General features: G+C 32.3%; 1 protein-coding gene across 5 annotated transcripts; it reads right to left on the reverse strand.

Annotated features, from left to right (window-relative positions):
• Positions 1–1,380: 1,380 nt before the first annotated feature.
• On the reverse strand, positions 1,381–7,219 carry LOC132058951 (calcineurin B-like protein 1). Of its 5 annotated transcripts, none has more exons than XM_059451416.1 (10): positions 7,032–7,219; positions 6,462–6,512; positions 5,587–5,677; positions 4,196–4,278; positions 3,106–3,165; positions 2,901–3,009; positions 2,731–2,783; positions 2,516–2,596; positions 2,005–2,117; positions 1,381–1,676 (listed from the first exon to the last, which is right to left on the reverse strand). In XM_059451416.1, exons 3-10 carry the CDS (start codon positions 5,675–5,677, stop codon positions 1,613–1,615), a joined length of 654 nt encoding a protein of 217 aa, XP_059307399.1. In that variant the 5' UTR covers positions 6,462–6,512; positions 7,032–7,219; the 3' UTR covers positions 1,381–1,612. The 5 variants fall into 5 exon arrangements, with proteins under 5 accessions (XP_059307399.1, XP_059307378.1, XP_059307393.1 ...); XM_059451395.1 differs by having other exon boundaries at positions 5,587–5,743; XM_059451410.1 differs by lacking the exon at positions 6,462–6,512.
• Positions 7,220–20,129: the final 12,910 nt, after the last annotated feature.

The raw sequence follows: 20,129 nt of genomic DNA on the forward strand, positions 1-20,129 counted from the left end.
TTATTGTTGAAAAAGAATCAGAGGAATCATAGAGATTGTAACACTCATATTCGAAATCAAATACAACGATTGTTGCGATATTTTTCTGTCTTGATTATTATTTTCTCGACGCGAATTTTATTGTCTACATATGGTTCTATCTAAATTTAAACTGGTGAACAGGATAAATTTTTACAAACTGCTTCATCAATTTTTCTAAGTCTAAATCCAAGATTTGAGACCTTAGCTATATTCTACTTAATTTTCATTTCTTACTTTAAGGAATGCCTATGCCGGGTATGAACCCTGATATTTTACTTTGTTTAATCACTCTTTATCTATGTAAAGTTAAATCACGTATACTTGTTACATTTCTTATCTCGCATAAAATAAAACAAAAATCCCCAGCAAAACTTATACAGTTTTTAGGTTTTAAAAAGCGGAGTTAAATGAGGCCAAAACATTATATTAAAGTTATATCCATGATACAAACGGCAATTCTGTATGGCAGAGCACAAGTGCACAACTATATTTATCATCAATATGATGATCGAAATGGAAATCAGAAGTACTACTCGGGTCTCCATGATCCACGATAATCAAACCATCAATAACAATAACGTAAACATGAGACTTTTTGGTAGTACAGTTGAACCTAATGGCTATGGCAACAGAATCTGGGATGGAGGACTTGTCATATCTCTGCAGATCTGACACAAACCGAAAGACATTTTAATATAATAGATGTTGATCATAGAGCTCACTCTGGTATCATGGTGTGGCCATTGCTTGTGGCCATAACAATGGGAAGACCCCAGCAACGAGGAAAGTCAAGACGTGGCGATTATTTTGGTTTCTTATACTACCAATAAAAATCATAGTAATAATTTATTCGAAATTTTATGTTGTGATTTTTTTTCGAGGTGGATTAAGAAAAATCCCAACGAGTTGCTTGATTGAATGTTTTCACCTGTTTGATTTTAGTATTAGTAGGATCTAATAAAAAAATGGTAGTAGAACTAAGAGAATTTTCTAGTCGCATAATAAACAGAAGCATGAACCCCAAAAGTTGTGGTGGTACGTACTTTTCCATCCTATCAGAGTTTCAAGTAGTCATCTATTTTAGGACACAATTTACCCTCAAAATGAAATTTTCCGACACAAATCCAAATTAGTAAATAACTAAAGTGGGGCAAATTCGAATTAGTCGAGCGTTAAAGTGAGTATCGAACACCGGCAGCTAAACCAATTTAATAAAATGAAGAATTGAATACTCCACACACGAGATGTATATCAAAAGGTAGAAAACCTTATATGAAAAACGTGATTCTCAACAAAAAGCAAACGCAATACTGATTTGGAACAATTATATAATTGTAAAGAACAAAAGAAAAAGTAAACTAAGTGAATCTAAGCTCAATATATTAATCGGCCAAATTGGCAAAATATAATCACTTTACAAAAAGGGAGGGCTAACAAAACCTCCTCACCCAATTTAGATATATATTGTTTGGCATTCTTCCCAACTATATTACATACATTTTAAAATATATTTAGGGGAAAAACAAAAACAAAAGAAATGTGGAGGAGAAGAACTAATTAATCTGAAACTACACCCTCTTTTTCCTACTCCTCAAGTAGCTACTTCATCAACTTCTGAATGAAATACAAAACTTGGAAAAGTAGTTGTTACATCCCTGCATATTAAAACATAAATATTGTTAGACGATATAACGGTATAATCCTTGTCAAAAACTCGTAAATTTTATACTATCAGGTCACCTAAAGGCTAAATGACCGCCTATGTTGTTCGGACTCTCCAAAAATGTTGTCGAGCTCGTGTCAGATCCTCCCGAGATGCACTACATTTGGAGGATCCAACAAGTACGCGATGGCATTATTGAAAAATCCGAATGACATAGGCTACAACCGGTAAATGTGACCTAATCGTTTGTTGAGGATGTGAGTTAAACTCATCTTTAAATGTGTAAAGACATATATCGGTGATCAAATGCTATAGTATACCTTAGATATGGAAGTGTCATTATCTTTAGTAATGAAGGATTTCGATCAACAAAACTTCTCCATTCCGATTTGTCAATCTTTCCGTCCTGATTAGAATCCGCCTCTGAAAACGTCTACATATAGAAATAGAATCACTAATTAATCAAAGTTCGTTGAGACTATCATTAGGACACAAATGACCAGCAAAAGCAAGTAAAAAGGTTATGTTATTGCAAAGTTGTCAATAACTAGCGATGACGCATTTCCAGTTATACTTGAAGCAAACACAATATACATAGGTCTTCCAACGGTAAATACTTACCGGAATCCGATGTTCACTACAAACCAAACAATTTAACCTTAGCAGTTAAAAGTTAAATGTGTGCATGAAACACAAATCGTCTTGCATTCATTGTTGTGAACACCGGGTGCAGGTGATTTTTTACCGTCTTTCAATCTTGAATCTCTTGTCAAGTATAAGTCACTATTACAAAAATCATATGATAATGCAAGTTGGATGGGGTAAAATTACCTTATCAAGTATTATTTCAATGGTCTCATCAGCCAACTTCATCTCAGACTCGCGTAAAAGTGCAATCAACATTTGTTTAACCTGCCAAATCCAAAAATAATAAAGCCTGCAATAAAATAAAATATAAACCAAACAACTATCTAATGCATGGTGCAAGTGTCAGCATAATCAACATAACATGAAAGGTAAAAATAATATACATAAAGATAACGCACCTCTTGTCGTTCAATATACCCTGAGCCATCCAGATCATACAACTTAAATGAAACTGCAATAACATAAAAATGGAGTTTCATGTCTGTCTGCGTGCAATTAAGCATTAAACCAAAAAAAAAAAAAAAAATTATAAGAATACTGAGCTATATCTATATATGCTTTTACTTACAAGTGAGCTTATCTTCCTGGGAGGCGTTTGGGTGGAAAACATTCATTGCCATAACAAAATCCTCAAAATCGATGACCCCTCTTTGCTTTAAATCAAAGAGATCAAAAATCTGCAAGTAAAAATTCCTAGAGGAAATTAATATCCCACACGCATCAACATCATACACAAGCAGAACCAACATCCCAATATCAGTGCAATACCATACCCGATTTGCAAGGAGGTCTTCTTTCTTTCTATTCTCGAATAAAGCCAACTGAAACTCTTCCTGCACATTAATAAAGCAATTGTTTATTGATCAACGCGAAAAGAGGCATATTATATAAAACATCTCAGAAGTTCATCGGACCTTAAACTGCAGAGCTGTTTCTTTATTCTCATCAATAGAAGAAATGAAAAATAGCAAGGGTAAAATCATCTACAATCACAACGGACTCTAACAAACTACCTAATTTACTTTGAAGGAAGCTAAAGAAAATGGCAAGCAAAGTCATGCAAATTCTCTGCATTGTGATGATCCAACTACAGTCAAACTTCTCTATAACAGCGTCGTTTGTCCAGAATTTTTTTGGTTGTTATAGCGAAATGTTGTTATAGAGAACATATAATACAACATATAGTGAAATGTTGTTATAGAGAGGTCTTACTTCTTGTTATTGAGAGGTTTTACTGTATCTACTTTGATGCGGTTTAATCAAATGTCACACTAAAATAGTCCGTAAAGTGCGATATGTGACAAATAGATCTCCACTAAATATCTCAGAACAATTTTCCATCTCATGATAGAGAAACAATCACAAATAGACAATAAGACTCTTGTTTGATGTTTCAAAGCCCCTTGCATAACAAATTCAATTATCCAAGTTAATTAGGAAGATTTCCTTTTCCACCGATTAAAAAAAAAAAAAGAGAGGAAGATTCCTTTTCCACCACTAAAAAAACAGAGGAAGATCTCGTTTTCCACACGATCTGAAAAAAGAGTGGAAGATTTCCTTTTCCACCGATCAAAAAAATAAAAAGGAGGAAGATTTCCCTTTCCGCCGATAAAAAAAAGGAGCAAAATTTCCTTTTCCACCGATTAAAAAAAAAAAAAGAAAGAAGAGGAAGATTGGAAGAGGAAGATTGTTTTTTCCATCCCTTCGCAAGATATAAGATTTCTCTAAAGCTACCTTCTTTTAAAACTTCTTTTCTTAAAACGTCAAAAGAGGTAAAAGGAAACATGCTATTGGTGACCAGCTGATGATAAAAGGAAATCATATCCCCATTAAAACAAATGTCAACAGTTAAACAGAAACTACCTTGCTTATCAGTCCATCATCAACTACCGTACTGCTAATAGTCTTGAACATCTCAAATAATGCCTGAACTTCACTTACAGTAACTGCAAAAGAAGAGAATAACAGAAAGGCAAACAACTAAGACAATTGGAGGAGTTTTGGGGGGAATATGTAAGGAGTAAAATTGTAATGTGAAAACATGTGTCCTAACCAAATAAGGTGCACAAAACCAGCAATAGAAGAATAACATGTTGTAGGAGTAAACCAAAAGATAATAAACCTAACTACTCTGTTTTTTCTAAATGACCGAGAAATTCGTCTGGAGCCAACCCTTAAGACCAACTACAGCCTTCGGAACTTGGGAATAATGGGCTCGCCCCTCTACCCTTCTCCACTTAAACACCAAGCTTAGTTTGCATGGCGTGAGGTTCGAACCTCTGACCTAAGTCACAAGTCCCTCGATCTTTACCACTTGAACAGAAAGCATGTTTCGCCAAACTTCTAAAATAAGCTTATTTTGAAAAGGGCTTTTCAAAAAAGTACTTTTGGTGAGAAGCAGTTTGTGTTTGGCTAATCAATTTGAAAAACACTTTTGAGCACTAATCAGTGTTTGGCCAAGCTTTTAAAAAGTGCTTCTAAGTATACTTTCTCAGAAATGTTTTTCAAAAGAGTAATTTTGGGAGAAGCTATTTTTTCCAGCTTTTTTAAAACAACTGCTGCTTCTACTTAAAAGCACTTTTTTTTTTCTTCCTAAAAGCTTGGCCAAACACCTCAACTTTGAATAGCACTTTTTTAAACACACACTCTCTTATTTGGCCTTGGAGAAGCTTGGCCAAACACTATTTCTTTGAACGGTTTTCAGCACAACTCAGAAAGATCAGTTCTTTTGCATAAATGAGGAAAATCAGTAAATGTATTTAGCAACTTAAAAATGGAAAGGAAGTTGAAGATCATTACTTTAACTTCCTTCAAAGTTACTAATTTCTTCATCACAAGACTTCCAAATTCACACGACAAGTTCAACTCTATTACTAAATCAATTTGTACATGTTAAAACCTCAACCGACCAAGATCAGTTACGAGTTCCAAATTCACACGACAAGTTCAACTCTATTACTAAATCAATTTGTACACGTTAAAACCTCAACCTACCAAGATCACACGACAAGTTCAACTCTATTTCTAAATCAATTTGTACACGTTAAAACCTCAACCGACCAAGATCATTTACGAGTTCCAAATTCACACGACAAGTTCAACTCTATTACTAAATCAATCTGTACACGTTAAAACCTCAACCGACCAAGATCAGTTACGAGTTTCAAATTCACATGACAAGTTCATCTCTATTACTAAATCAATTTGTACACGTTATAACCTCAACCGACCAAGATCAGTTACGAGTAACTCACATGCCGTTTGAGATGCCAGGAAAACAGGATCTTCATATCCAGGAAACTGCTGTCTGTGTCGTCTTGCCGCCTTAGAGCTTAAACAGCCCATCTGCTTAAGAACGGAAACCGAGGAGGAAGCACACAAATTAGAATTGGCACCTAGCGACCAGCTTTACTGCAAATTACAAAACCGAAATTCACATACTAATATACAGTATAATAATTGTATATCAGCTCTCAAATACAAAACATAAAAAACACTATGGATTACTCATTTCCCCATAACAAAAGACAAGTAACATCAACATACACCCTTCATGTAAGATTCTTACTAGACCAAACAACTAATGGCGTGTATGGCCAAACTTAAGGAAAGCCAAAAGTACTTTTTTTTTTCCTTTCAAAAAGTGCTTATTAATTAGTCAAATACAAACTACTACTCTCCAAAAATACTTCCTCGAAAAGCACTTTAGACAAAAAGCACTTTTCGAAATAAGCAGATTACGAAAGCTTGGCCAACCAAACAGGCTATAAATTGCAATAACTCTAAATAAGACTATACAAACTCATCAACCAGGCCTTTATCAAACCACATTTTCAACCACACAATAAAAACTAGAAAATAATAGAGAATTAGCAATAAACAATGACAAGCTAATTCTTTGATAAATGACACAATTCATGCAAAGTATTTTGGCATTGAAAATGTCAAAAATCAAGATAAAACTAGTTTTTTTTTTCGTTTTATTAATTGAATACTAACCTAAACTTCCTCTATGTGAGCTTCTCAAATCCTGTCTCTATCAACATTAAGAATTATTTAATTAATCCTCTAAACAATTTGAATCAAATAAGTAGAGTAGAGTAAAATAAATACAAATTATTCAGCTAACCTCAACAAATTTGGAATTTAGCCATATAACATTATTGATTCTTGAATTGTTCTACTAGCAAAAAAAAAAAAAAACCCCAAACCTCCTTTTAAACAGAGAAAAAAAAAAAAAAACTTTAACATATCAAAAGAACAAAAAAGATCAAAACTTTAACATGAAAAACTTCAAATTTCATTTCAAATTCAATATATATGAAACACCATCATCTAAAAACATCATAAAAATTCTATAAAAACTCTGTTTTTTCTCTCTCTCTGAATCTCAACAACAAACAGAAAAACAAATACCCAAAAATCTTAAAACATTAAAAAAAAAAATTAAAAAAAGGGTATTAATAAAACTTAAAAATTGCCTGTTCTTTAAACCAAAAAAAACCAAAAAAGGAAACTTTTTTGAAGAGAAAAATGGAGTGTTTTCAAGAATTGATGTGTATATTATGTATGTATATTCACACATATACAAATGAAAATTTGTGTATGTATAGAAGAAGAACAGTGTGGGAGAAGCCCAAATTGAAAACATTAAAAAAACATAAAATAAAAATTAAAAAAAGGTATTAATAAAACTTACATATTAGAGATATCCCAGATGAAATTTCCCTTTTCTTTAAACCCAAAAAAAAAAAACCAAAAAGGGAAACTTTTTTGAAGAGAAATATTGAGTGTTTTCAAGAATTGATGTGTATATTATGTATGTATACAAATGTATATTGTGTATATATAGGAGAGAAAAACAGTTTGGGAGAAGCAAAAATGAGGAGACCCCAAAGAAGAAACAAACAACAATAAATATATAAGGCAAAATTAACGTGGCGCGTGATGTACACGCGTTATAAAGAGCGTGGTGTTGTGAGGAGGTTAGTGTAGGAATATTACCGCGGTTTAGCCACGGTATAAAATTTGAGTTATTGGAGTAAGATTAATGATGGCTATATTCTAGGAGGTTTCCTTTTTTTATTTTTTAAGAAGTTGACTTTAATGCTATTTTTAGATAAAAATATGACTAACACAATTTATGTGAAAGTTGTTTGACTGAATACGGAATTTAATAATGAAAGGAAGAATTTTGAAATTTATCGTTTAAATAAATTATAGATACTTGTGTGAATATAAATCGTCGCATGAAAGGTAAAATAGAAAATTTAAAATTAAATTGTTACTAAATATAGAAAGATTTTTTTTTTTTTTACGATTAAAAAGAAAAGAGTATTACATTAAATGGAAAAAGGGGGAGTAATAAATTTTAATCTTAATCCAGTGATATTTGATTAAGAATATTTTCATGTTAGGAAAGGGTTTACTATTTATACACAGCTGATATAAATCCTTTAAACAGTATAAGATCACCTACAAGGTAGTTAAAAATAACTATTCGACATTCGTAATCAGTGAAATCAGTATTTTGAAAAATTGTGCAAGTAATCTTTTACAGTATACTAAATAATGTAGTAATCGTGTCCAAATTTGTTTTACACTATCACTAATACAAGATAAATTCAATCAGAAAAATCTACTGAATTATGATCAAAAGGCATTCCACTACCGAATATATTCATGCATACATTTCAAATTATAAAATCGACATGTTCAATATTTATTTTCCATTTATAGGAAAAAAATAATTAAAAAATTAGGAAAACTCTCGCCTCACTTACTAGTTTGAAGTAATTTTATATGATATATCAAGTATAAAATCGACATGTTTAATGTGTAAGATTGTAAACTTGAGCGTCCAAGTTGATTTTATAAGTTAAAAAAGAAAATCAAATTAAATAGGACCCTATCTTCAATGGTATCATTCAATAAATTGAAAGTATAATATTCACTTAGTCAATTCAAATTCACATATAGATTCCAAAACTATATATCATAACGTGTGTTTGTCTATGTAAGATCCCTTTTTATATTTCTCCAGCAAAACTGAGCCTTATATAGTGTGGATATATACTTTAGAATATATGCATATGTATATAAATGCAAAAGTAATTTTGAACTATAAATTTAAGGATCCTCCACTAATTTCTCTACTCCAAAACAGAAAAGATATATAATTTGAAGATAATGTAGGATTATGCACCAATGCCACTATGGTTAACAACTTTAATGTATATGATTTTTACACCTCCAAGGTGCTATAATAATTAGTAAAAGAATAAGTTGAATGTCATGTGGAATATTCTCCCTCGAGAGGTCAATTAGATTGACTAATTTCCACTTAATACGCTAATCATATTACTTAGGTCTCAACTGATACTTAGGTCTCAACTGATTTTTGCACTTCCAAGGTACCATAGCAAAGGAACAATTTCAATGTTGTGTGGAATATGCCTCCTAGAGAGGTCAATTACATCGACTTAATCTTTTAATTAAATATTAAGTACTTAGGTCTCAACTGATTTTATATATGATTTTTGCACCTCCAAGATTCCATAGTAAATGAACAATCTCAATGTCATGTGGACTATGCCCCAGGGAGGTGATTAGATTCATTTAATCTTCACTCAATCCTATGAACTTGTTGGTTAATGACTAAGTAATCTGGTCTCAACTGATTTATGTATGGGATTTTTGCACCTCCAAAACACCATAATAAAGGAACAATCTCAATGTCTTATGGAATATGCCCCTAGAGAGGTCAATTAGATTGACTTAATCTTCATTTAGTTCAATGATCTTCGTGATTTACCATATTTGAATTTATTTTTCCAAAAGGAAAATTTTAATATTTCATATGTAATCTTTTTCTTGGTGCAAAAGGTTTTTTTCGTGGAAAATGACTCTACCATATCTATATTTTCTTGAAAGATAAGTTTTAGACTTCTATAAATAGATCTCTTCTTCTCATTCAATAACACAATAACATCCACAATGTAGTCACTTAAGAGTCTCGTTTAGGAGGAGATTATTCTCGCAATAGTTTTTTATGATTTTCGTAGTAGTTTTTCAATATGTAGGTCAATTGATCAAACCATATTATAGTATTATGTCTCTTTTAGTATAGTTTTCTTTGTCGTCTGATTTATCGCTGTTAAGGTTTGCAATTGTAAGCTTTCACATGACGCCCTGATTCACTGCTAAAAAATCGAAAAACCGACAGATTTCGTCGGGTTTTTCAATAATTTTTTTAAATCTTTTTTTTTAAAAGAAAACAAATGGACTGCGTCGGTTATTTTTTGCACAAAAATGCGCAAAAAATATAATTATTTTTAATATTATTTTCTAAAATAAACCGACGGAGTCCGTTGGTTTTTTATTTTGATTTTTTATTTTTTTATTAAAAAACCAACGGACTCCGTTGGTTTTTAGAGCGAAAAAACTGTATAAATTAAATCAATGTAAGTATATGAACAAAGAATATCAGTGGTCTGGTGGTAGAGCCCTCTAATGCCAAGGATCATACCCGGGTTCGATTCCAAGTTCTTACATTTCATTATTTGATTTTCAAAAAAAAAAATCCGTCAGTGTTTTTAATTTTTTTTTTTTTTTTTTTTTTACAAAAGCGACGGACTCCGTCGGTTTTCAAAAGCGACGGACTCCGTCGGTTTTCAAAAGCGACGCTATGAAAACCGACGGACCGTGTTGGGTCGGTTTCCCATCGGTTTCAATGAAAAATTGACGCGGTCCGTCCGCTTTTGACAGTTTTTTAGTAGTGATTTTTTCGATCCCAACAAGTGGTATCATTGCTAATGGTTGAACGAGGTTGAAGACGGGTTCAAGGAAGATTCAAATCAAGCAGCAACGCCTATTTTACGATAATGAAGATTTTGTCCGGACTACTACATGTGGACACGAATTTTCAACCACATTCTCAACATCCTGCTGTTGCATCTTTAAAAAATAAAAATAAAATATTTTTAAACCATTTTAACCTATAATATTTTTAATGTATTTTTAACCATGACAAGCAACAATGATAGAGATTATGTGAAGAAGACGGATCAAGTTTTTTCAAGAAAATCCGAGCCAAAAGGGGAAATTTGTTAGGATTTTGCCCCGACTTTCTTACTATATTTGGATTTTTCCTTTTCTTGAAGGAAGGGCAAAAAGTTTACCATATTTGGTTTTACTTTTCCGAAAGGAAAATTTTAATAATCCATATTTAGGTAATCTTTTTCTTGGTGTGGAAACTGACTCTACCATATCTATATTTTTTTGGAAGAGAAGTTTTAGACTTCTTTAAATAGATATCTCTTCTTCTCATTCAACAACACAATAAAGATCCACAATGTAGTCATTAAAAAGTCTCATTTAGGGGGAGACTATTCTCTCAATAGTTTTTTATGATTTTAATATTAATTTTTCAATATGTAGTCCAATTGGTCAAACCATATTATAGTATTATGCCTCTTTAAGTATAGTTTTCTTTGTCGTCTGAGTTATCGTCGTTAAGGTTTGCAATTGTAAGTTTCCACATGACGCCCTCTTATTTTGATCCTAACGAGAAACAAGACTCTCTAGATCTATCCTGTGGAATACGCCCCCCGGAAAATGAATTAGATTGACTTAATATCCACCTAATTAGCTAATTTACTAATAAATATTACGTACTCAAATCTTAACTGATTTATGTAAGTACAAATAGTAACGGAACAATCTTAATGTCATGTAGAATACACCATCCTAGAGAGGCCAATTAGATAATCACTTAATATTCACTTAATTCTATGATCTTCTTAACTAAATACTAAGTATCAAGTCTCAAACGTTTTATATGTCATTTTTGCACCTCCATGGTACCATAATAACCCAATGAGTCGATGTCCCCACGTGAAATATACCCTTTAGAGAGGTCGATTAGATTGACTGAACCTCCACTTAATTCGCTAATCTTTTTAGTTATATATTATATATTCAGGTCTCAATTAATTTACGTACGTGTATAATATATTTGCACCTCCAAGATATATCATAGTAAAGGAATAATTATAATTATTGTCCTGTGGAATATGCCCCGTAGCGAGATCAATTAGATTCACTTAATCTCACTTAATTCTATGATCTTCTTCATTGAGTACTAATTAGTAATCACGTTTCAAATGATTTATGTACGTGATTTTTACACACCCGAAGCATCCTAGTGAAGGAACAATTTCAATGTCACGTGGAATATGCTCCCTAGGGATCGAATTAGATGTACTTAATCTTCATTTAATTCTATAATTTCTTGATTAAATACTAAGTAACCCAGTATGAGCTAATCCATGCATTTGATTTTTGTCCCTCCTAAGTACCCTAGTAAAGGAACAATCTCAATGTCCTTTGGAATATGCTCATTAGGGAGGTGAATTAGCTTGCATTAATCTCTACTTTGTTCGATGTTTTCTTGATTAGATACTGTGTAATTAAGTTACAAGTGATTTATATATGTGATTTTGGCACCTCTAAAGTACCCTAGTAAAGGAACAATCTCAATGTCCTTTGGAATATGCCCCCTAGGGAGGTGAATTATCCTTGAATTAATCTCCACTTTGTTCGGTTATGCTCTTGATTAATAGTTAAATAATTGAAGTATCATTAAATATGGTTTTCACTATTGAAGATTAATGATGTTAACGATTGATCCAACAAGTCACATGTTTTTATTTGACGTAATAGAACAACCTAATGGCCAAGAGACTGCAATAAGAATCGTAATGTTGAGGAGTTTGAATTTCAGTAGTTGTCTTTTGAACACTATCTTTTCAATTAGACTACCTTATTTATATTCTCGTTAAATGTGTGCCACAAATCAGAGAAAGAATTAACAAATTAGACAGACATATGCCCTTGTTTAATCTTCTAACACTTGTTTCATCATCCATGATCCATGATGCCTTATTCTCTTTATGCTTTAAAATTCGAGGAAAATTAAAGGAATTGGAATAATAACGTTAATAATGATTAGATGGGAAGAAAAATATAGTACTAATTTTGTTTGGATCACGACCATCTTTTGTTTTTCTAGTACCATAATTAAAAGATATAATGATACCAATTAATTTAATTAGTGTCTCTAATTTGACCAATCATACCCTAAGATTATAAAAATACCTTCAAAATTTCGTGTTATATAAGCTGTATATAATATTTGTAGGACGTTAAGTAATATGAAAAGAGTTTGTTTACTAAGTATTTTATTATCTCTAATTAAGAAAGGATTAGCATACTATTAAACTTGTTCGATTTTTGTCTTAATGCATGGCTACGTGGAGAAATACTAAGTGGTGTACCGTACCCAAATAAACAATCTTTTTGAAAAAAGAATTGTTTTCTTGCCTAATTAAACCATACTCGAAAGAGTTAAGTTCATTTACTAAACAGTGTAAAAGATGATGTCATCTAAAAAGAATTGACATAAATACTCGTTCACCTAATCACTTAAATTGAAAATATGAATTACACACACACATAAAAAAGCTGGCTAGAAAAAAGAAAACGGTGAATATCCGACCGGCTATTTGTGTCAAAATCTCACAAACATATTTACACGATCAAATTAATTATAATATAATTATAGATAGCTCTCACTAACGGGTTATAACATATTATATTACGTTGATAGTGTTAAAATCTACACATTATTAGTGTATATAACTTAAATCAATTTGGAAAGTATAAGCACATACGTACGCTTCTCCACGAGTATTAATTTGTGATTGGCTTTTCAATAAGATGAGAAGTCGTTAACTCTTTTTTTATTATTATTATTTAATGAGGGGGTGTTGAGGGAAGCAAATACAACTTATCTGATATGGGGAATTAGGTATTTTAACTCCTTAAATGAAATTATATTATTTTCTTTTCCCATTTGACCTTTTTTCATTAACTGGCAGTCTTTTATCAAATAAATAAATAAATAACACTATCTCAGATTTATGATGGATAGGGCAATAAATATATAAAATTAGTTTATATTACTCGAGAAAATTCTACAGAGTGACTAGTGGTAGCCTTGTAGAAGCAATACAACAATAATGTTGACGATTATATTTGACTTTATCTGAAATGTTTTTCATGATAAATCTACTATTTCATTTCGTCCTTTTTTTATTATATATGTCAACGAGAGCGGATAATAATTCATAATAATAATGCCCAATAATGTGTAGGCTTGGAGAAAACGGACAAAAGGCTAAAAATTCAACGTCCAAATTCAACTAGAGAAATGCATGTGGTGATTGTTATTAATTATTATTGTTATATTATATTATAAGTTATGATTTTAGTAGTTAATCAACCACTACAAAAAAAAGGATAATTTGCAGAGGTTGAAAGTTACAATTAGTGGGGGTTTTAGCCTTCACTAATTGCTGGAGAAGGCTAAAACCCCGGTGAATTGTAACTTTCAATCTCCGCAAATTATCTTTTTTTTTATTGCTTGTGTTCGAAGGCTTAGGAAAAAACTACTAACTTCTATGCACTTTTTTAGTTTCTTTTGGATTTGCCAAATGAACTTTTTTATGATTACTTTGTCGGTTTGAGATTACGGCATAATCTAGCTAAATCAGCGATTTTACCAATAATGCATCTTGTGTTGTGACTTGTAAGGAACGATATTTTAATTTTAGTGCAGAAAAATTATTATTTTTGTGATATGAAAAAAGCTTAAATCATTTATAAAAAATAAAAAAAAATAAAAAAAACTGAAGTTAGCTATGAAATTCATAGCTAAATTGTCTGTAACCAACAAGAATTTTTAATAATCCATCGTTATCCTGCCATTAAATAGGATCAGCGGCAAACTTTTTTTATTTAGCGGTAAAAGTTGTCCGTCGCTAATTCTTGCTTTTTTGCAGTAAGTAGATTACGCCGTTGAGGCATGTCTTAATTGTCATTCTCTAGACAGGTCAATACGGTAACGAGAATTAACTATGAACATACTCGATCGAATGATTCAGAAATTCCACGATCCTTTATTATAATAAAAATAATTACGCTAAGTTTTCTACACTTTCTACTGGCATAAAAATCGTACGACTAAAAGACTCCTATAAAGCATAGGGCCTAAAATAACCGCACTATTATGAATTTTCCCAACTAATGGTATCACCTACATATAAATCATTTTTTACAGCAAATGAAAATGTCGACGTAATGAAAATATTGGTATTAATATATACCTTCGGTATTTCTTATACCGTCAATGCATACATGACATTTAACAACGGTAATGGAGCCTTAATGATAGGAATAGAAGTGAGAAATCGACATGGTCAATAATGGTGTAGTAGTTTGACAAATCATGCCTTACTTCAAGGGACAAGAGGAAATTGGGAAATTCCTAAGCAACTAGCCGTGGTCCAATTGTTAGATACAGTCAAACCCCTCTATAACAGCATGATTTGAGTTCGAAATTTTTCAGCTGTTATAGAGAATGGTTGTTATACACCTATAACAACATTGACATTTAAATAATACTTCGCTGTTATAGCAAAAAAAGATGCATAAAATCTAATTTTCATTTTTAATTGTCAAATTCTAAGCTTAATCACACAAATTGTCAAATTCTAAGCTTAATCACATTTTGTATAACGAATGAAAATCGTTTAATGATGAAAATAGATATATCCATATGACATTTTTTGTCATAAATAGTGTATTAAATGATCAAATATTTGGTCAAAATCTCTAAAATTATTATTGGTAATCATAGATATTCTATTTTTATAAAGATGGTTAATTATTATATTACCAAAAAAAGAAGATAGTTGTTATATGGGGGGTAATTTTACAAAGAGCGTCATTATAAAGTTGGTTATTGCTGTTATAGGTGAAATGTTGTTATTGAGAAGTAAAATATAATATAAAAGATCGGTTCCGAAAAATATTGGTTGTTATAGAGAGGTGTTGTTATATGCGGGTGCCGTTACAGAGAGGTCTGACTGTATATTGAATCAGTTTCTTCCTAATATGGGTTGAAGTTTAGATATTTGACTATGGTTGATGCAATTACAGAAATATAAATGCCATTTATTCAATGGCTAGCTAATAATTTTATGATACTCTGATTTACACACTGCGAAAAAGTATAGGATCTATTTCTTCTTTATATGGTTAACTTTAGTAAATGATTTATTGAAGTGTATCGGTAACTCATCTAAAAAATTAATGTGTACAGTTTACCTTTGGGTTCATGAAAGCTCCCGTTACTGCTATCTTTTGTCTCAAATACGTCTCTCATATTAATAGTTTTTTGCTATGGAAAAATTGATCTGATTTGACTGATACAATGAAAGCCACGTCGTATGGGGGTGTATTTGAACCTTTTCAATTATTCAGTCACTACAAAAAAAATGAATAATTTGCGCAGGTTGAAAGTTATAATTTGCGGGGGTTTTATCTTCCGCTAGCAAATAGTGGAGACTAAAACCTCCGCAAATTGCCCAGTTTTTTATAGTGAGTGGGTATAGTAGAGCCCTTTCAATTATTTAGGGACATGCCTAAAATTATTGCAAAGTAATTGTGTGTCTATATAGATAATTAGTTTGAATCTTTTGTTTGTCTACGTAGCTCCACTTTAGTAAATGTTATACCCAAGGTGAACAACCGTTAGAGAGAGGGCAGACATAGGACAAAATTAGTGCAAGTTTTTCAGGGACCACAAGGTAAACTAAAGAAAAATATAAGACAAACAAATACGTTACGAGTAAAATTTGAGTACCTCCCTCGTCTACTTAATTATGTCTTTAATATGGTTAAGCAAATACAGGCAGACATAGGATAAAATCAGTGCAAGCTTTTCGGGGACCGACATACATAGAATAAAATCAGTGCAAGTTTTTCAGGGACCAAAAGGTAAACTAAAGAAAAATATAAGACAAACAAATACTTCACGAGTAACATTTGAGTACCTATCTCATCTACTTAATTATGTCTTGAACATAGTTAGGCAAATACAGGCAGACAAAGTAGAAAATCAGTGCAAGTTTTTCGGGGATCGAAAGGTAAATTAAAAAAAAATATAAGACAAACAAATACTTCACGAGTAAAATTTGAGTACCTATCTCATCTACTTAATTATGCCTTTAACATGGTTAGGCAAATACAATAGACATAAGACAAAATCAGTGCAAGTTTTCCGAGTACCGAAAGATAGAAAAATATAAGACAAACAAATACTTCACTAGTAACATTTGAATACCTCTCTCATCCAGTGGCGGAGCCACATATAGTTGAGGGGTGTCAGACACCCCTTCATCGGAAAATTACACTGTGTAGCAAGGTAAATTTTTTATTTATATATATATATATTACATATTGACATTCCTTGGCTTCTTCGTGAATTTACTTCTTTATATTTTGACATCCCTTAGTGAAAATTCTGGCTTTGCCACTGCTTTCATCTACTTAATTATGTCTTTAACATAGTTAGGCAAATACAGACAGACATAGAACAAAATAAGTGCAAGTTTTTCAGGGACCGAAAAGTAAACTAAAATAAAATATAAGACAAACAAATACTTCACGAGTAAAATTTGAGTACCTCTCCCATCTAGTTAATTATGTCTTTAACATACTTAGGCAAACACAAGTAGCCATAGATAAAATCAGTTCAAGTTTTTCAGGGATCGAAAGTTAAACTAAAGATAAATATAAGATAAACAAATACTGAGTAAAATTTGAGTACATCTCCCGTCTACTTAATTATGTCTTTTAACATAGTTAAGCAAATTCAATGCATTTATTCAATAGCTTAGCAAATAAACGCCGTTAAGGGAATTGCGTGTTTGATATCTTTAACCTCTAAATTTGATAATTTCTTGCGATATACATCTAAAAGAAATATCATGTTGAAGTCTCATTCTATTTTGATAGTTACAAACTTCATGAGAAAAGAGCAATCACATGTCATTCACCATTAATGTTGGAGTAAATTAAAGTAATTACTAGTAGGTAATAAAGTAGATTTTATCTTTACTTGTGAGTGGATTTGTAAAACCTTTTGATTCATCCTTATATGGTTCCGTTGATTGTGCATACGTCGACTCTATGAATACTCCATAATTTCATTTTCATGCCTAGTTTTGTAATACTGTATTTTTTTTTTTTTAATTAGTCATATCCAAACAACGGTAGAAAATGCGTGTTTCTTGTAAATATCATATTCGGAATTTGCTGCCATGACTAATTCAATTCATGAAATAACATCCACAAATCACTTTTCAATCATGTTTTTAAAAAATAACACTATAATGGAGTTTCCATTTTCATTTCACTTGTGAAATTTAACTACATAACAATGTCTTGTAGAGGCAAATCTAAGATTTTAATACTATTGGTTCAATTTTTTTGTTTAAACCGCTGAACTCATCATCTTGTTTGAATTATTGGTTGATCGCTCAGTTTTTTCAGTAAGTTTAGTGAATTTTAAACTGGAAATTTAGATTTAGGATAAAAGTTTTGAGTTGAATTGATCGAATGTTGATTGGGAGCCAATGTGTAAGGTGTAGGAATCTCTTAATAGTGTGAGGCCTTTTGGAGAAAATCGTGCGGACCTGGCTCAATGCGGACAATATCACACCATGTTAAGAGTATCTGCGGGCTAGTTGGGCCCAAAAACTAGTATCAGAGCCCAGGTTCGGATGGACAAGTATATGACGATGGCAGAAAGATGGCTCAGGCCCAGTTTGAAGACGCATACATAAGAAGAAGCTAGTTTTTCAATTGCTATAATACTCTAATGACGTGGGTGACATATAGTGAATTTTAAAATTGACTAATAGATTGTGGTAGTAGGTTACACAAAACTTAGTTTTAGGTGGAGATTGTTGGGTGTACGAACAAAGTCCCATACTGGTAGCTGAAAAGATTGGAAGCCAACATATAAAGTGTGGGATTCTCTTAATGGTGTGAGGATTTTGGGGGGAAATCATGCCGGCGTGGCCCAAAACGGACAATATCACACCATGCTAAGAGTATATACGTGCTGGTTGAGCCCAACAATTGGTATCAGAGGCCAGGTTCGAGGGGACGAGTATGACAATGACAGAGAGATGGCGCAAGCGTAGTTTGGGAACGCGCACACAAGAAGAAGCTAGTAATGGTCAGCGGGCTTCGATTGCTAAGTACTCTAATTATGTGGGTGATATATAGTGGATCTCGAAAATTGACTCATGGATCATAGTAGTGGGCCGCAACTTAGTTCAAGAAGGAGACTCGTGGATTGTGCATGGTAGTGGGCCACCGATAACTTAGTTCTAAGGAGAGATTGTTGTTACACCTCGTCGTTTTATAGTTGAGATTCGTCGTATGCTAGTTGCCCTAGTCTTGGACACCGGGGCTGTCCCCTAGGCTATATAAAGTTGGACATGCCTATCTTATATTTATAACGGTTTAAGTTCGTGTTTGATAAGTTATGAAAGGATTAAAGAATAACTGAATAGAAGAGAATAGGTTTCGGCAAAGTTTCATTCTGAAATTATTTTATACGGACCTTATCTTAAGATACTGACCGTATTTAAGGATGTTATAATTGAACAGAGAAGGTTGATTTTGAGGTTGAGAAATACGGACCATTATATGGTCCGTATAAAATTATATGGCCAGTATATTGGTCATATATTTTTATACGGACCGTATTTCCTTGTCGGTGAATTTTGCTGTTTGTTTATATTACGACCTCTCCTAATTTTTAAGTCATTTTAACTCAAACCTAAGTTCATATAAGCCCTAGAAACCCTCTCCCATCATATTCAATCACTCCCCAAGTAAAAATCAAAGATCAAAGTGAGAATCAAGTGCTAAAGGTTTTCAAAGTACTATTGAAGCTTGTTTCTCCTTCTTGTAGAAGCTTTGGAGGATACTCAAGGTGAAATAATCTTGGAATTGAAGTGTTCTTGAGCTCTTGAGGTAAGATTTCATCTTATTTCCATGTTTATGAGTTTATGTGATAGTTATGCCAGGGTTGGGGAGAAAGAAATTAGAGGAAAGGATCAAACATGAAGCGGATATTATTTTGAGTTGTAATCTAACTTGAGCCATGATTGTTAGTCTGTTTTGACCAAAAATCTTATTGTGGGGATAATAGTTGATGTTGATAATGTGTTGAGGTTGTTATACTTGGTGTATTTGGAAGAAGAAAGTGCATAAGTGTCGTATACAAGCGTATATCAGGCTGCTCAATTGTATATCTTTAAATGTTGTGGATATGAGTTTAAAGAAGATCATATGAGGTTGTTGTGTTGATTGTTGGTTGTGGGCTTTGGGGTGATGATTAAGAAATAGTGGTATGCTGCCCGTTTCACTTTAGAATCGAGTTATCATTGATATACATGATGTACTGGTGCCATCTAAGTTGTATATGTATTCCTTTGTTATGGAATTGGCGCTCTAGTTGTAATAATCTCGTTGTTGGATTGCTTGGACGACTTGAGGTATGTTAAGGCTAACTTTCCTTCTTTTGTCATGATCCTTATGTACGGAACGTAAACGTAATGTTACTCTATAATGATCTTATTCTTAGTAGCTAGGGATGCTCTAAGTTGATTCATGTTCCAGAATGTTGTTTTCAGTAAGTCCTTCTCCAGATTCAGTGTGTGTGCCTGTGTGTGTGTGTATGTATATAGGTGACAGTGTTATATACGCACTACAACCTGATCAACTGGTCACATGATGATAATGCCTACAGAGGCCGATATGATACGATGGGATGCTCACAGAGGCTTGACAGGCGTTATATATATATATATAT

This window comes from Lycium ferocissimum, chromosome 1 (genome assembly GCF_029784015.1).
Source record: "Lycium ferocissimum isolate CSIRO_LF1 chromosome 1, AGI_CSIRO_Lferr_CH_V1, whole genome shotgun sequence".
Classification (NCBI taxonomy): Eukaryota; Viridiplantae; Streptophyta; class Magnoliopsida; order Solanales; family Solanaceae; genus Lycium; species Lycium ferocissimum.

Coding starts and splice junctions, on each gene's coding strand:
- LOC132058951 (XM_059451410.1), bottom strand. CDS start 5,677: ATGGGCTGTTTAAGCTCTAAGGCGGCAAGACGACACAGACAGCAGTTT. Junction 2,118..2,515: donor TTGAAATAATACTTGATAAG/GTAATTTTACCC, acceptor TTCTATATGTAG/ACGTTTTCAGAGGCGGATTC. Junction 1,677..2,004: donor ATGACACTTCCATATCTAAG/GTATACTATAGC, acceptor TTTAATATGCAG/GGATGTAACAACTACTTTTC.